Consider the following 17647-nt stretch of genomic DNA (forward strand, 5'->3'; position numbering starts at 1 on the left):
CTCTGGGCACAGCTTACCCAGAGTCAGGCCTTGCAAAACCTGGCCTGGCCTAGGCAGGCAGCAGAGGGCTGGACACCAGCCCCAAGAGCCCATTTCAGCTGCAACTCAGGCAGAAAGTTACACCACAGACCAACTCACTGATCCAGCACACATGTCCCAGATTTACTCCCCTGCAACACACTGAGTTTGCTCTGTATTAACCCCCCAGGGGCTCACCAAAAAGGTGAGGGCAGGGTTAATGTCAGCTGGGAGGCTCCTGGTCCTCACCCTGCTTTCCTGACCTCGACAAACTCCTGCAAGCTGCCCACAGACTTTACAGCCTTCAATCCAGGCCTACTGGTAAGAGATCACCCCTGGGAACAGACACAGAGCTGCTCCTGTACCCAAACTGACTGAGAGTGGCTCCACTGTCACTTCAGACATGCCACAGCACATCAGACCCTGAGGAGGTTCTCCCCTGCCCTACCTGGCTCTCCTTGGCACACGTGGCATGTAAAACAATGGCCAGTGGCACAAACAAACATCTGTGAGGGCTCTGAAAATAGAACCTGCCCCACAAAGCACATCTAAATTTCAAATGCACACAGCAGCCTCCTCCCTGGCTGAGTGTTTCATTCCAGCTCCTTGAGAGCAAAGGGAACATCTTTTTGTTTGTGGGATTTTCCCCAAGCTGGCCCAGCTCTGCTCCCAGCTAAGCACACAGAGCTTTACAACACTCTTTCATGGTCAGAGCTCCAGAGGCCACTTTCAAAAGCTCCTAAGGATTCCTGCCCCAAGGCCAACACTTCTGAAGCAGCTCCTTTTAATCTGGAAACAATTCTGTGAGCTATCTTAAATAAGTTTCAGGCCACTGTGAATAATTCATCAGGTACATTCTGGCACGTGTGCAAGCCACAATTATTCACAAACATTTGTGTTTAAGTAGATCTATAGATGGCAAACATATGGTAAGCAGCAGTGAGAGGCTCATTTCTATTTTAATCGCCCAGCAGAGAGGTGTGTTTGTGCCCACTTTCCCTCATTACCAGCAGGAGCAGCACAGCGTGGGCAGCTGGCAGACAGGCAGGAGGATGCCAGCAGCTCCCTGCTGCACCCCTGGGGCCACAGCTCACCTTCAGGTCCCTGTGGATGATGGGGGTCTTGCACTGGTGCAGCCTGGCCACGGCCTCGCAGGTGTCGCAGAAGATCTGCAGGACCTCGCTCTCGGTGAAGCCGCTCTGCAGGCGCTGGTTCATCAGGTTCACCACCTGCCCCCCTGCAGGACACAGAGCAGGACAGGGAGGGGTGGGGGGACAAATTAGAGCAGGGACAGGGAGCTGTGACCATCCCAAACTACAGCAGGGACAGAGCTGTGACCATCCCAAACCACAGCAGGGACAGGGAGCTGTGACCATCCCAAACCACAGCAGGGACACAGCTCTGACCATCCCAAACCACAGCAGGGACACAGCTCTGACCATCCCAAACCACAGCAGGGACACAGCTGTGACCATCCCAAACCACAGCAGGGACAGAGCTGTGACCATCCCAAACCACAGCAGGGACAGGGAGCTGTGACCATCCCAAACCACAGCAGGGACAGAGCTGTGACCATCCCAAACCACAGCAGGGACAGGGAGCTGTGACCATCCCAAACCACAGCAGGGACAGGGAGCTGTGACCATCCCAAACCACAGCAGGGACACAGCTGTGACCATCCCAAACCACAGCAGGGACACAGCTGTGACCATCCCAAACCACAGCAGGGACAGAGCTGTGACCATCCCAAACCACAGCAGGGACAGAGCTGTGACCATCCCAAACCACAGCAGGGACACAGCTGTGACCATCCCAAACCACAGCAGGGACAGAGCTGTGACCACCCCAAACCACAGCAGGGACAGGGAGCTGTGACCATCCCAAACCACAGCAGGGACAGGGAGCTGTGACCATCCCAAACCACAGCAGGGACAGGGAGCTGTGACCATCCCAAACCACAGCAGGGACACAGCTGTGACCATCCCAAACCACAGCAGGGACACAGCTGTGACCATCCCAAACCACAGCAGGGACAGGGAGCTGTGACCATCCCAAACCACAGCAGGGACAGAGCTGTGACCATCCCAAACCACAGCAGGGACAGAGCTGTGACCATCCCAAACCACAGCAGGAACAGAGCTGTGACCATCCCAAACCACAGCAGGGACACAGCTGTGACCATCCCAAACCACAGCAGGGACAGAGCTCTGACCATCCCAAACCACAGCAGGGACAGGGAGCTGTGACCATCCCAAACCACAGCAGGGACAGGGAGCTGTGACCATCCCAAACCACAGCAGGGACAGGGAGCTGTGACCATCCCAAACCACAGCAGGGACACAGCTGTGACCATCCCAAACCACAGCAGGGACACAGCTGTGACCATCCCAAACCACAGCAGGGACAGGGAGCTGTGACCATCCCAAACCACAGCAGGGACAGAGCTGTGACCATCCCAAATCACAGCAGGGACACAGCTGTGACCATCCCAAACCACAGCAGGGACAGAGCTGTGACCATCCCAAACCACAGCAGGGACAGGGAGCTGTGACCATCCCAAACCACAGCAGGGACAGAGCTGTGACCATCCCAAACCACAGCAGGGACAGGGAGCTGTGACCATCCCAAACCACAGCAGGGACAGAGCTGTGACCATCCCAAACCACAGCAGGAACAGAACTGTGACCATCCCAAACCACAGCAGGGACAGAGCTGTGACCATCCCAAACCACAGCAGGGACACAGCTGTGACCATCCCAAACCACAGCAGGGACACAGCTGTGACCATCCCAAACCACAGCAGGAACAGAGCTGTGACCATCCCAAACCACAGCAGGGACAGAGCTCTGACCACCCCAAACCACAGCAGGGACAGAGCTGTGACCATCCCAAACCACAGCAGGGACAGAGCTGTGACCACCCCAAACCACAGCAGGGACAGAGCTGTGACCATCCCAAACCACAGCAGGGACAGAGCTGTGACCATCCCAAACCACAGCAGGGACAGGGAGCTGTGACCATCCCAAACCACAGCAGGGACAGGGAGCTGTGACCATCCCAAACCACAGCAGGGACACAGCTGTGACCATCCCAAACCACAGCAGGGACAGGGAGCTGTGACCATCCCAAACCACAGCAGGGACAGGGAGCTGTGACCATCCCAAACCACAGCAGGGACAGGGAGCTGTGACCATCCCAAACCACAGCAGGGACAGGGAGCTGTGACCATCCCAAACCACAGCAGGGACACAGCTGTGACCATCCCAAACCACAGCAGGGACAGGGAGCTGTGACCATCCCAAACCACAGCAGGGACAGGGAGCTCTGGGGTCCCCACACCACAGCAGTGACACTGAGCCCTGGACTAATTTTCTTATTTTTCTTCCAAATAGGATTTCTTTTGTCTGACTAGAGGAATAAAAGGCTGGATTTGGGGCACCCACAGTCCACAGATTAGTCTGCCTCATGTAAGCAAGAGGAGGGAGGAAGGGAGACACTCAGAAAACCCACAGGTTAAGTGGCTTGGCTGCAAAGAATTAAAAATCCATCTGTAACAAGGGAAACTCTGGACAAACAAAAGCAAGTTTTCATGAACGAGCCCTGGATTTGTCTCAGCTTTGGGGTTTTGTTGCTGTCAAGGCCTTTCCAAAACAATCCTGAGGGTTTTTTCTCCTCTAAATGCCCTAGACAGAGAGAAAAGCTCCTTTCTGAAGCTCTGGTGAAGCAGGACTGCATCATTCCACATCACAAGTGCTGGAAAACTTTCGTGGTAGGAAAGAAAAGCTCAGTTTAATGAATACTACAGCTGTGAACATTTTAGACCCAAAATGAATGCAGTTCTGCACACAAAGGCACTGATTTGGTTTGGAAACTGCTGGCCACAAAAGGAAAGTAACAAGGGAAAATCAGTGTGTAACAAGCATTGCAGGGGGAGGGCTGCCACGTGAGGAAAGCCACCTCCCTCCAGATGGAAGGAAACTCCTCAGAAAGATGGGCTTTATCCATCAGCCCAAAATGTGGGTCCTGCAGCTGGGGGTGCCTGTGGAGAGCTCAGGTTTGTACCTCCCTCACACTGGGCTCTGCACATGGGGCTGAGCAGGGATTTGCCAGCACTGCTAACAGCAGCAGCTTGAAGCTTAAAGAGATTTATGGGTGATTCCTTCAGCAAAACTGCCCAAAAAGTTCCTCCTCTCACCAGCAAACAACCCAGGGCAAGGCAGGCCAGACTCCTGCAGCAAACAAAGCAGCAAAGAGGACGTGGCAGAGCAGAAGCCTGCACTGGGCCTGCTCACACACATCTACACGTGTGCAAATGCTATAATGCTTTTGAGTTCAAAGCCAGACAGGCCCAAAAATACCCATTTCCATCAGCTGCCACCACCCAAACCAGCCACAGGCTCCTGAAGTCACCTGGCCAAAACATTATTTTTGCTGAACACTCTTCTGCGAGAAGACAGAACTTGAGCCCAGCACATGCATCATGTTCCAAACACCACATCCCAGCCACAAAGATCAAAGCTTTGGGACAGATGGAACAGCCTGTCTGGCTGCAGACAGCCAAGCAAAAAGGTCAGAGGTAAGAGCAATGCTTTTTGGCCTCCCATTATCCATGTCCTGCTTCTTCCAGAACACTCCTAGGCCAGGCCGATGTGGAACAAAGCTTGCAATGAGATTAAAGTGAAGAAAAATTACATTCCTGACTGCTTTAAGAGGAGCCATTTCTTGTGTGGAGCATTCTAAAGACAACAGCAAGATGTATTTGAGGGTTCCCCTTCACAACAGAGGGGTCCAGGGGTACCCTGGGCAGCAGCAAAGATGGCACCAATCCCACTGGCAGCGTCAGCACAGCCCTAGTCCTGGCTCTGCCCAGCTCAGAACAGCTTCCTGGCAGCTCAGGGACAGCTCTTGCTTCCAAAGGAAGATGTGCAAGGCCCCTGCAGGCACAGAAGGACAAACCCCCCCTGCCCAGCCCCACTCACCCCGGCAGAAGTCCATGAGGATCAGCACCTCCCACACATCCCCACTGCTGACGGAGTTGATGCTGGAGTCGATGTAGCCCACAATGTTCTTGTGGCCAGACAGATCCCGCTGCAAGACAGACAAATGGACACGTGCAACAGCCAAATGTACCCCTGGACCAGCCAAAATCACCCATGGATCAGCCCCATCTACCAGCCAAATGTACCCCTGGACCAGCCAAAATCACCCATGGATCAGCCAAAATCACACCATGGACCAGCCAAAATCACACCATGGACCAGCCAAATGTACCCCTGGACCAGCCAAAATCACCCATGGATCAGCCCCATCTACCAGCCAAAATCACCCATGGACCAGCCAAATGTACCCATGGACCAGCCAAAATCACACCATGGACCAGCCCCATCTACCAGCCAAAATCACCCATGGACCAGCCAAAATCACACCATGGACCAGCCAAAATCACACCATGGACCAGCCAAAATCACACCATGGATCAGCCCCATCTACCAGCCAAAATCACCCATGGACCAGCCAAAATCACACCATGGACCAGCCAAAATCACACCATGGATCAGCCCCATCTACCAGCCAAAATCACCCATGGACCAGCCCCATCCACACCATGGACCAGCCCCATCCTCACCATGGACCAGCCAAAATCACACCATGGACCAGCCCCATCCTCACCATGGACCAGCCCCACCCTCACCATGGACCAGCCCCACCCTAACTTTCCACTAACCACCATTGCAAAGGCACCAAAGACAGGCAGACAAGAGAAAGCAGCAGCAAGTGAACCCCAAGTAAACAAGCTGTAATGTGAGATCGAATCTCACCTTTTCCCTTAGCCCAAAGCTTCCCTGCACTATCACAAACTGCAGCAGCTCACTTAAAAGGTATTAACCTCATTTACAGCTACTGCAGGAGTCACACACAGAACTGCTACAGGTGGGAGTTTCTGACATCCACCCCAAACCTGCACCTTGTGTGGTAAACTCACAAAATGAGGATTTTATATCTCCTTCCCCACCTGGCAGCTGCTCTCAATTCTTATCAGTATCTTTGAATACAACTTCAAAAGTGGCACTTCCACATTTACCACGCTGCAAACAAGATTAGGCAAATCTATTTGGATCATCTCCATTTTGGCTTTGTTTAGGGAAGCTAAGTTTGAAACAGCTATTAAAAATAGCTATTCCATCATATAAATCCTTGTGTCCAATAATCTAGAGAAACATCCCAGAGCTTATTACAAATACTTTACATTTCAAAAGCCCTGGCAGCAGCTACCCCACAAATACTGCTTTAATCTACCAACCTCAGTGATGCAGAGATGACCTTCATCCCAACCCAGGGTTAGAAGATGCTGTGATACAGATTTATCTCAGGATGGAGGTCTGCCATTCATGCACTGATTGCAGTTCAGAGATACCAGAATCATCAGCCTTTTCTCATCAAGTTTAAAAGGTTGAGGTCTTGAGATCTCAAGATTGCGAGACTGAATTCCAATAACCCCAGCCATGCTCACATCTCCTGCCCTTCCTTTTCCCAATAAACCATGCAGTTCTCCCCTCCTTTTCCTGGAATTCCCTGGGTTTTTCAGATTTTCCTTGTCCCCCGAACAGGAACTTTTGAAATAGTTCAATATTAGATTTTCACGCACTCCAGAGGTGAGGATTTCCCACACAAAAGCCGTTTTTGCTAGGAGAAGGCAGGGCTTGTGAGCTGACGGCACAGAGCTCACGAGCAGAAGGTGCCCAGGCTCCCAGCCAGAGCAGGCACTCACCATGATCTGGATCTCCCTCTTGCAGACCTGCAGGTCGTACTCGTTATTGACATACATCCTCTTCAGGGCACACTTCACGCCATTGCTCGTCCTCACCAGGAACACGATTGCAAAGCCACCTGTGCAGGACACAAAAGCACCTGCTCATTAACCAGAAACCTCTCTGCTGCCAGCCCTGTCCCTGCCAGGGGGTGCAGCAGGGGCACGGGGGCACTGAGCAGCTCCCACCCTCCACAGTGGAAATGCTCCTTTTGTGCCCCTCGGCCTGGACACTTATCCCAGGGACTCACAGGGATCCAAGGGGGCAATCTCCAATTAATGGCAACCAAGTCAACACTTAACATCTCCATAAAAACAAGCAATTACACCAGTTCCTGCTCCTGCCAGACACTCCCTCGTGGCTCCATTAATTCCCATTATGAAGAAGAAAGCTGAAGGACAGCAACACTGCCTTGGACAGAAATCAGAGCTACAGATCACCCACTGAACCACCAAAGGCCTAAACTGAAAAGGCTCTGCAACTTTGAAGCATCTCAGTTACATTACAAAGCTGATTTGTGCAAGAAGCAGAAGAAACATCTCCCACATGCAGTTTGATGTTAATGCTTTTAAATCAGGACAGAAGAACAAGGGAAAAACCCACAATTCATTCTGTGGTCATTGCTATTGGTGAAGTCAGGATTCCCAGGATAAATTGACTTGTTTCAGATGAAAGCCTTTAATCTCTGTCAGCTCTCCATCCAAACACACAGGTTTGCATTTGCAGTCCTGGCAGAAATAGGAGCTGAAGGAGGATGGAGGGGTAGAGGCATCAGGAGTTTCACACCTGGCTCTGGAGATGGGATGGATTTGGGCAGAGTGGCACAGATCCAGCAGCCACAAGTGCTGCACACTGGTGAAAAGGGAGGCACAGTGACACTGCTGATGCCACAGCCCAGCAGCACCTTACACAAATTCCTTCATGTCCAAGGACTCATAAAGGCCCAGCCCAGGGGTGATTTATGTGTCTCCAGAAGCCCCACTACCAGGGGAGCGGCAGCTACACACTACAGAACCCAACTCACACCCCAAAGAATTGCCCTTTTCTTCACAGGGTGCCAGAAAGCAGCAGGCCCAGCACACACAGCTCCAGACGTGTTTGTGCTCACGGCTATCCAGCACTTGCACCCATCCCATGACAAACAAAGCCACGCTCGGGTGAAGTTTACTGACAGGAAAGAATGAAAAGCAGCAAATGGCCAGACAACACTGCTGTGTGTGATGTACGAGCCTCCCTGCTTGTTTTCAATGCTTTTTTATGACATTGCAGCTCCTTCTTCCACAGGAGCTACACACACGGGTAGCTCACCTGCCGGCACGGTGCTCAGCAGGAACCTCTCCTGGCAGGCCAACCCCAGTCTTACACAGCAGAAAGATGGGACAGAAAGAAGAAACAAACCAAAAATGACTGCTCCTCCCTGCCCCCCCACAAAAAAAATATAATCATCATCAAGACTTCAATTAAAGGTCCTGAAATCTAGAGCCAGGCTGCACAATGGACACTCAGAGTGAGCCAAGTGGGCCATGGCCCTGGCATGCAGCAGCCACAGCTGCTCAAGCCCCCGTGCAGCTCTGGAGGGGCCTCAGTGCAAAGTGCTCGATTCAGACCCAAAAATAACCCTGACTCTCCCCGAAGCTGCTCCAAGTTGAGGATCTCAAATTACAAGGCGTTTTTAAGAGCTCCTGAACCCACAGCAGTAGCCTCATTGTTCTGCCCAGCCACATTTGTGTCGTTTTTGGAGAGCAAATCTGCACATCCCGCTGTGAATCTGCAGCCCAAAGGGTGCCTGTGGAAAAGAGTAACACAGCATTGCCCTGATTTTTCTTCCCCCTCTTATAACCCACAATGGAGCCAAGAAGAAATAAGGGACCATAACCAACATAATTTTCCCAAACCCTACTTTGCTAACAGCTCATATTTTTCAGAATCGTCGGAGAGATCAGGAGGCTTGGAATCCTTTTTTTTTTTTTATTTCTGTACAGTATTTCCATGGATCTCAGAAAAATACTAGGGGGAAAAAAAACCAACCAAAGAAAAATCCCACCCAAAACAAAACAAAACAACCCCCAAAGAGTTGCTTTTTCCAAGTTTATTACAGTCTCAGTTTTGGTTTTGTTAATAATAGCACTTTTGGGTTTCCCTCCCCCCAGACTGAGCAGCCACCCAGAGAAGCCCCTGCTCCAGCCCAGGGCTCAGTTCCCCTTTCCCAGCTCTGGCCAGCAGGAGAGGGGATCTCTGTTTACAGTGCTGTGCTCAGCAGAAACAAACACGAGCTGAGCAGCAAAAATACATCAAAAATACATTTACCTTATCTTTTGACTGCTGACAGCTGCCTAACCCTTCCTCCTTGCCCACTGCACATCTACACCACCACCAGCACCCACTCAGCCTCAAGGGCTCCAGACCACAACCAATTTCTCCCTCATTATTCCAGTCCAATCCCCAACTTGGCTAAATCCTGGTAAAGCTGAAAGGAAACAGATCAAAGACAAATTTACAAGCAATTATGATGGAGCCCTGCCAGCTGCACATTACAGGAGCGTTTCCTTCTCAGAGAACAGCAAGACAACAGCAGGCACTGCCAGCTCCAAGGCCAAGATGGTGCCCCTGGGATCTGGGCAGCCAAGGTCGGCTCAGGAGCGGTGCTGCACGTGCCAGGGAGGCTGGGTCACACTCAGGCACAGCTTGAAGTATTCCAGGCACCAGGAACATCCCCGTCTCCCTGCTGCTAAAGCCTCTTTGCCAGTGCACGTGGGGAAAGCAAAGGCACGGGACCAGTGCAGGCTTCAGCTGCAACAGAAGAAATAAATCCAGAGACTTGCGAGTGCCAGAAGGGACAGGAGCAAGAGCTGAGCCTGAGAGTCACCTCAGAGGACAGCCTTCCCCTGCACATGTGCCTCTGATTTAAGGGTCTGAAGGAAATTCAACTCTCGTCTCACACCAGCCAGCAAAAGCTAAAATACCCATTCTAAAACGTGGGAAGTTATTTCTGTGTTCACCCTTAGGACATATGAATATTGTTGAGCAGGCAGCACACAGCCAGCACTGGGATCACCATCAGCTCAGAGCCAGCACCAGCTACAGGGGTCTCTCTGGGGAAATTTTTTTTGGGTCTCTTTGGTGTTTTAGGCCTGCCTCAAGTGCATGGAAACATGGTTATCAAGCTACACACTGCTGCCTGACTGTTGTTCTTGCTAAAAGGCTTTAGGATAAGCTGAAAAAATACTGGGAAGTTCCAATTATCTCCAGTCAATAGAGATGCCAGAGCAATTTTCCATGCAGGTTTGTGTCAGGGCACTGGCCAGCTGCCAGCTCTGGTGCTTGTGTTTTCAGCCCTTCTGTAATTTCAGCAGGATGCACAACTCCTCACAGCCAGGCAAGCACTGCTGAACCAGGTGAGAGCAGCTGCAGGTGAGCACAAAGCTGTGCTGAGGCCAAGGGATTCATGTGGATTGCAGATGGAATGCTCCTGCAGCCAGCAATGCCAACCAGGCCCAGCACTGCTGCTGCAGCTGATCCCCGAGTGCAGTGCATGCACACAGCCCAGCACTGCTGCTGATCCCTGAGTGCAGTGCATGCACACAGCCCAGCACTGCTGCTGATCCCTGAGTGCAGTGCATGCACACAGCCCAGCACTGCTGCTGATCCCTGAGTGCTCTGCATGCACACAGCCCAGCACTGCTGCTGATCCCTGAGTGCTCTGCATGCACACAGCCCAGCACTGCTGCTGATCCCTGAGTGCAGTGCATGCACACAGCCCAGCACTGCTGCTGATCCCTGAGTGCAGTGCATGCACACAGCCCAGCACTGCTGCTGCAGCTGATCCCCGAGTGCAGTGCATGCACACAGCCCAGCACTGCTGCTGCAGCTGATCCCTGAGTGCAGTGCATGCACACAGCCCAGCACTGCTGCTGATCCCTGAGTGCAGTGCATGCCCACAGCCCAGCACTGCAGCTGATCCCCGAGTGCAGTGCATGCACACAGCCCAGCACTGCTGCTGCAGGGATTGGCACCAGTGCAGCCCCGATCCCCCTCCATGCACACCCCACTGTGCTCCAGCACTGAGGGGAAGCCAAGTGCTGCTCAGATGTCCCCAGAACTGCCCCAGGAACATTCAGCCTCCAGGGACAGCCAGCCAGGCATTTTAAGCTCCAGCTGTACCAGCAGGCACTTAATTTTAAGTGCTCTGCTGAACCAGGCACAAAGGCACTCCATTTGCACAATTCCAATACTCACTGATCCTTATCCATCAAGAATGATGTCATATTTTGCCTTATCTCACCAGCCACAAGAACTTCCTTAGCACTTACCTTCCCAAGTACAAGGGCAGGCTCGCTCAGGTTTTGTTTTCTCCCCCCCAGTCAGGATGCTGTGATGCAGCTGCAGGAAAACCACAGTGACTCCCTTGCACGGGGTGTTTCCAGCTCAGCATTCCCAAAGCTTTACTAAAACACTCGGTGATGTGGTTTTCCCCCAGGGACAGCCACAAGCAGCTGTCACACAGACACTGCACATCACCCATCACTGGGCAGCACCACCTGAACCATTTTCTCTCTGCTGCTGTCCTGAGGAAGCCATCCTGCACCTCTGGCTCTTCTAACTGGAGCACATACAGTCATTAGAAAAGAAAAAAGCTTTTCCCCAAGTTGTGTACACACAGTAGTCACTCCTTTCAACCCAAATCATTCTGTGATGTGATTCTTGATCCCAAAGCACCAATGGTTTTGGGCACCTTTTCCAGAGATCCATGTGCCCTGTGATCCTCTGAGCAGCTGAGCTGCAGGGACCCCAAAAAAGCCTTCCTGTGAGAGCTGGAAGTGGCACTGGGACCCAGCAGGAGTCTGCAGAGACTCCCCAGCAGCTCCTACAAAAAGCACCAGAGCCCCACAAACCCAGCAGGGCCAGGGAGGAGAGCCAAGGGAAGCAGCCCCACTGATCCTGCCTCGTGCCACGCTCTGCTGTGACCCTCCACACAAGTAAATATTTGCTGCTGCATTTTAATATGGGCTTTTTATTTCAATAATAGCTCCCCATGATTTGCATCAGGATTACAGTGCTATTTTTGTGGCTATTAATCTGCACCAATGTATTCTTTCTGCTGCCTTTATTCCACTGTCCCACTGCCCAGCAGGAGGGTACTGCTGCACACACCTGCTGAAAACACACCATTTCAAATCCCATTTTCCCCACTTTTATGCCACTTCTGAGCTCTTTGTTTCCAGGACAGGATATTTCACTCCAAATTAAGCTTTCTGTTCCAGCATTATTCCTTGTTATTACTAAATGTGCCCACAAACCAGAGGCAGCACTGTGGAGTGTTCTGTGTGATCCAGAACGAGGGGTTGGAATGAACAGGATCACTGCACATTGCTTTTTCTGCTTTATGAAGCATCTGCAACACCTTTCAAGTCACAGTGTGTCAGCATTAACATCTTTACAGGAAAATACAACTGCCTCATTTTGTTTTGAAAGTCATCTGAGGCATAATTCAGAAGGCACAGTAATGAGGCAGACTTTGCATTAGGGCTGCAATAGCCAACATCACGAAAATACCAAAGGAAGGGAAGACAACACTGGTACAATCCATGATTTACTGAGTTCAACCCGGAACATTATCTCTGCTCCTCCTTCCTTTGGATGGAGACAGTCAGAAACACGAGCAATTTGCAAGTAATTTCTCTGCTTTTCAAGCCATGCTGTTAAAAAGGATGTTACTGGGGTAGGAAAACCTGTGATTAACAGAAGAGGGCAAAAAACTTAGAACTTGACCAGAGAACATTTGGGTCAGTTTGCCGACACCACTGAGAGCAGCAGGGTGAGCTCCAGGCCCTGCTCCCCCAGACCTCCTCTCCCACAGGAGCTCTGCAGCCTGGCTCCAGAAAGCAAAATCTGCACCTCCAGGAGGCTCCAGCCCAGAGCTGACCCCCAAACCACAGCATCTCCTGCTGAGAGACAGCAACAAGTGATCCCAACAGGATGGGACTGAAGGTTCCCCTCTCCTGACACCTCGGCCATGGCAGAACGCGTCACCCACAGGGAGAAACGCTGTGGAGGATTCCCTGAATCCACAAAGGATTGCACCTGACCCAGCCCCTCTGGCAGGACTGGCACTGCCCACAGTCCCTCCCAGCACCTGCTCTGAGCTGTTCTTCCACCGCTCTCCTCACACTCCCCACGTGCTCTGCAGCAATTTATTCCTGGCTGCTGTCACCCTGTCACCACCAGGTCTCACCAAAATCTCCTCTGGATCTCAACCCCAAGTTCTTCCCTACATGCCAGGGCAGCTGTAACCCATCTTTCCTCCTGGAAGGATGCTCTCCACTCTTTCCCAGATGATCCAGCACCACAGGGCTGGGAGGACTCAAAGCAGTGTGGTTGTACTAATGCTCTCCTTTGCGCTTGCATTTTGTTGTTTTAGTACTACATGTTGGAGAGACACGACACTTGGGCTTTGGGATTTAATTAGTGCCTGTGACTCACTCTCCCACCCAATTCCATAATCCTCTGCTTACAGTGGGGTATTTACATGCCATTTTATAGCCATATAAGTGAAGATTATTCACCCTCAAGCTGCAGGCACAGAAAACACACAGTCTGTCCCAAGGCACAGGCTTGCATCACCTCTCAGGAGTACACAGATAAAATAAAGATAAAACCAGTGTTTGCTCCCCATAACCCAGGCTAAAAAAAACCAGGATTTTCTGCACCTGGGGTAAACTGTGTCAACAGTCAGCACACTGAAGCACAAAGCACTGCCAGGGTGTGTCTGTCACACAAACCCACAGCGGTCAGGGGTACCTGCACAACTGTCTGAAGGTGGCAGTGGGGACAGAGGTGACACTCAGGACACACCCCACACACAACAGCAGCAGCAGGCTCTGCTCCAGGAGGGCCTGAACGTGGATCTCCTGCTCTTACTGCACCCAAATGTCTGTAAACAGTGCATGTGTTTGTGTACATGTGTGTTATAAACCAGAGTCCAGTTCTGAACCAGAACAGAACAAACCCTCGTGTCTGCCAGCAGCCTCCCCAGCTGAGCAGAGCAGATAATAGCACTAAATTAAACAGGGCCCCTCTCAGCCCAGACTTTCTACCTCAAAGGAAATAACAAGCTCTACTTAGTTGGTTTTTGTTGCATTAAGTCCCTTTACTTATCCTAGCATAACAGTGCCACGGTGAAGGGACTGCTTCAGGCTGTCCCAGCATCTCCCAGAGCAGAATTTCAAGGAGCTCTCAGTGCCTGACCTGACCATACTCACCTGAACAGAGAGTCAAACACACTAAAACCAAACAAAAATCTGGGTGGTTCACTGAGCTTTCAGCTGTGGCTTCATCTGCTCCTTTGGGCTGTTTCCATGCCCCTAAACAGCACTTTAAAAGGTTTCATCCTGGAGTGGAGATAGAACAGCTCTGGGAAACTTATCAGATCAGATCTTGAAACATCAACCGCCAATTAAATAGTCTGAACATTTGAGTTTTATCTTGAGGGCAAAAAGGAAAGGGCACACCACTAACTCCAGCTGAAAGAGCTTCGTCTGTGTAAGGAGCAATGGTCACAGTAACTCAAATTTCAGCCCTGTTCTGACCATTTTAATTGGCTGTAGGAGGCAATCAGAGCTCCAGAACTGCAGGGAAAGTAGATAGCACCTAGATAAAGCAGCGAGGACATCTAGTATTTCATGACAGGAAACCTGAAACGTGCACGGTATCAGGAGAATCAGCTGAATCCTGCATCTCCCCAAATGGAAAATGAGCTCAAAAGGTATTTTTGCAACAAGATCAGGAATTTAATAGTGAACATATTCTACAGAAGACTGTAACAGTTACAACTGTAAAAAGTCAGGAGAGCTCAGAGCTAAAGTGAACATACAGGACATGCAGCTATTTTGTGAGTGGTTCTAGTGATGATACTTTAGTGCAAGAAACACAAAGGACACGGATACAGGTTGTGTGTCAAGCCAGCCAAAGGCACAGGACAAACTCTTGAAGAATACTCCAGCTTTGCTGGGCAAACCACCAGCTCCCCTTCCCTCCCTGCAGAGCAATGTGCTCAGCTTGTTTTTTCCTAGCAAATGCTGGGGCTTCCCAGCCTTCATCCTGCTGCCAGAGGAAAGCAGTGCTGGGAACCTGAGGTGGATCCTGTGCTCACCCAGTCCACATTCACAACAGCAGCAGCTCTGAGCAGGGCAGGTAAGCACTCACTGCTTCATGGTGCATGAAGAGAAATACACGTCAGCCCCACAGCTCCCAAAGCTGGGCCCTGTCCTTCCAACAGTCACCATTGCACGCAGCCAGAAATTCTCCACACATTCCCTTCGAGCTGGGAAGAATCTGGCCTGCACAAAGTCCATCTGCACAGAAGCAGCAAGCAGAGGAGCCCAGGCTGGCCAGCAGAACCCCCTGAGCCAGCCTGAGGCTGCGTGAGCTCCCCAGGCACGGAAAGCCCAGCACCTGCCCACACAAAATGCAGCTGGGACTCAGTGGGAGGCGGGAGGAAAAAGGGAAAAAACCTAAAGAACCAGCTTCAAAGATTCCTCCAGAGTCCATCAGACAGCACCCATCACCAGGGCAAAGGTCTGATGCCAAGAGAGCAGAACAGCCCAGGCAAAGCCCTGCTGATCACAAACCCTTCCCACTCCAGCCCCAGAAAGCTGCAGCTCTTCCAGCTCCAGCACTGCTTAAGCTTTAGCCTTTAAATACCACCAGGAGAACTTTAACAGAACACCCAGCACATCTGAGCAAAGGACTTCTCCCCAGGTAAAACAAAGGCTTAAGCTCACACAGAGCTCATGGGTCACTCTCAGCCAGGGGAAAGCAGGGCCACAGTCAGCCCTACACAGATTTACCATAGCTGAGAATCCTAATGTGATTATCCAATATTACCAACATAATTATAGGGCCCTTGCTTAATGTCACTGCTGCAATATCTAGGCCATGACAGGACAGATTTAGATTTACAAGCTCCACCCTCTCCTTTTAAATAGGCAGGACACATCACCACGGTTAATGTTGGTGTGGCAGCCCCAGCCAGGAGTGCCTGAACTGTGCAAAATAATACAGCCAGAAACCCCCCACAACACCAGCACAGCCTCTGCCTGTCCTGATTCCAGGAGAGCAAGACTGGCTGTCTAGGGATTGTGGCAGTTTTGGCAGTGAACATTCAGTCTATCAGCTGTGATGCTCACAACCACAAACAGACACAAAATAATTAACCAGTCACAGGCATTTTCACTGCATGGACAGCATGGGAAAAGCATAACTGCCTCTTGTCACTTCTCTGGGGCTGCCTTAAAACCACCCAGCTTCGTTTCTTTGCATGTTTCAGGACCCCAACTCATTACAGACCTCACTCCCCACACAATCCTCCTGCAACTCCCAGCCAGGCCCATGGAGAAGGACAAACAGGAAGCTGTAAATCACAACACAGCAGAGAAAGGAGGGGAAGGAAATTAATCTCTGCCATGCAGCAGCATTTTAGAAGCCTAAAATAATCACTGGGCAAGATCCAGGCTGTGCATTAAAGCCACGCTGTTGTCAGAAGCTCCAGTCCAAGGGCAGCAGGAGCTTGGCACTCCCAGAGCAGCCCAGACACCCCAAGTCAGGGGCATTAAAGTCTCCCAGTATTTGCAGTATTTGTGACAGCAATTTCATAACAAACAGCAGCTCACTGGAGGCTCTGGCCCCGTGCTGGCTGCCACAGCAGGAAGCACGTTTAGGTGTTCACGTGGGGGGATTTGCTGGGCATGTGCTCTGTGCACAGCCCTGTGCATCCACTCCATGACTCCCTGACAGGCACACTTGCAAACCCAAAGCTGATAGAACAGTGTTTTATTACTATGCAGCAAGACACGCTGCCTCCAAATAGATTACTTGGCAAGGCAGGCTCAGTCCCTCTCTATTGTAGCAATTTTAGTCCCTGAACTTCCACTGTAAGCCCGAAAAAAAATAAAAATTAATGGGTCATGAATAACTCACGGCTTAAAAAAAAATTTAAAAGAATCATTTGTTTAGTTACCAGTCAGCCCTTTAAAAAGCACATTTCAGCTGCTATTATTCCCAGCAGCTGCTAATAGCATCTGAGCCCTTGCTCATCTCCAAGTGAAATTAGCACTGGCATCAACATGCTGTGGAGCATGACGGGCTGAGCGAACACGGCTGGAACTGCAAAGCCAGCAAGAAGCTGCAGCAACTGCAGGCAGCTCAAGAGCTTCCCTGGAAAGGCAAGGAAGCCGTGAATCACATCAGGAGAGCGGAGAAAGAAGCAAAGCCAGCCAAGCAGAGAGCAGGCTGCAGCTGGAGGTGAAGAGCAGGGAGAAAGCAGGATGAAGGGCTGGGACTCACTGGGCTGGCTGCAAGGGCCAGGCAGAGCAGGCCGTGGAGGGGTGTCATGGAAACAGCACACTCCATTTGGGAAGCAATTATGCAAGGATCCTAGGACAGCTCACAGCAACACACAAGTCAGGCGTTCAGGAATTCTGGTTCCTAAGGCAGCACCCGGACAGGCTCCTGAGCACAACTCCACACATGCCAGGAAGAGCCTGAGCTCACAGCCCACAGGATCCTGCCAGAGCTGCACAGCAGCTCATGGAGGCTTCCTCTCCTCAACACCAGGAATGCGTGGCTCACCTCTCCAGGAAGGGCAGATAACTACAGGTCACCTGTGTAACTACAGCTCACAGGTAGCCCTGGGCCACCGAGTGCCACCCCCCTGAGTAACAGGACAGCACAGCTGAAGGACACATCCCATTCCTCTGCAGGCAGATGCCAATCCAGCCCCGGAGACAGCAGTGAACTTGGCAACTCCTGAGTACACGCCAGGC

General features: G+C 51.4%; 1 protein-coding gene across 3 annotated transcripts in view; it reads right to left on the reverse strand.

Moving 5' to 3' along the window:
- Window positions 1-17647, reverse strand: part of AAK1 (AP2 associated kinase 1) — a 50411-nt gene that overhangs the window by 24043 nt on the left and 8721 nt on the right. For all 3 annotated transcript variants that reach the window (XM_054517545.1, XM_054517544.1, XM_036396829.2), the window contains exons 3-5: window positions 6788-6906; window positions 4998-5106; window positions 1113-1255 (exon numbers count right to left, since the gene is read on the reverse strand). In XM_054517545.1, coding sequence (XP_054373520.1) covers window positions 1113-1255; window positions 4998-5106; window positions 6788-6906 — 371 coding nt within the window. The remainder of the gene's footprint in view (window positions 1-1112; window positions 1256-4997; window positions 5107-6787; window positions 6907-17647) is intronic.

The sequence above is a fragment of the Molothrus ater genome, chromosome 28 (assembly GCF_012460135.2).
Source record: "Molothrus ater isolate BHLD 08-10-18 breed brown headed cowbird chromosome 28, BPBGC_Mater_1.1, whole genome shotgun sequence".
Classification (NCBI taxonomy): Eukaryota; Metazoa; Chordata; class Aves; order Passeriformes; family Icteridae; genus Molothrus; species Molothrus ater.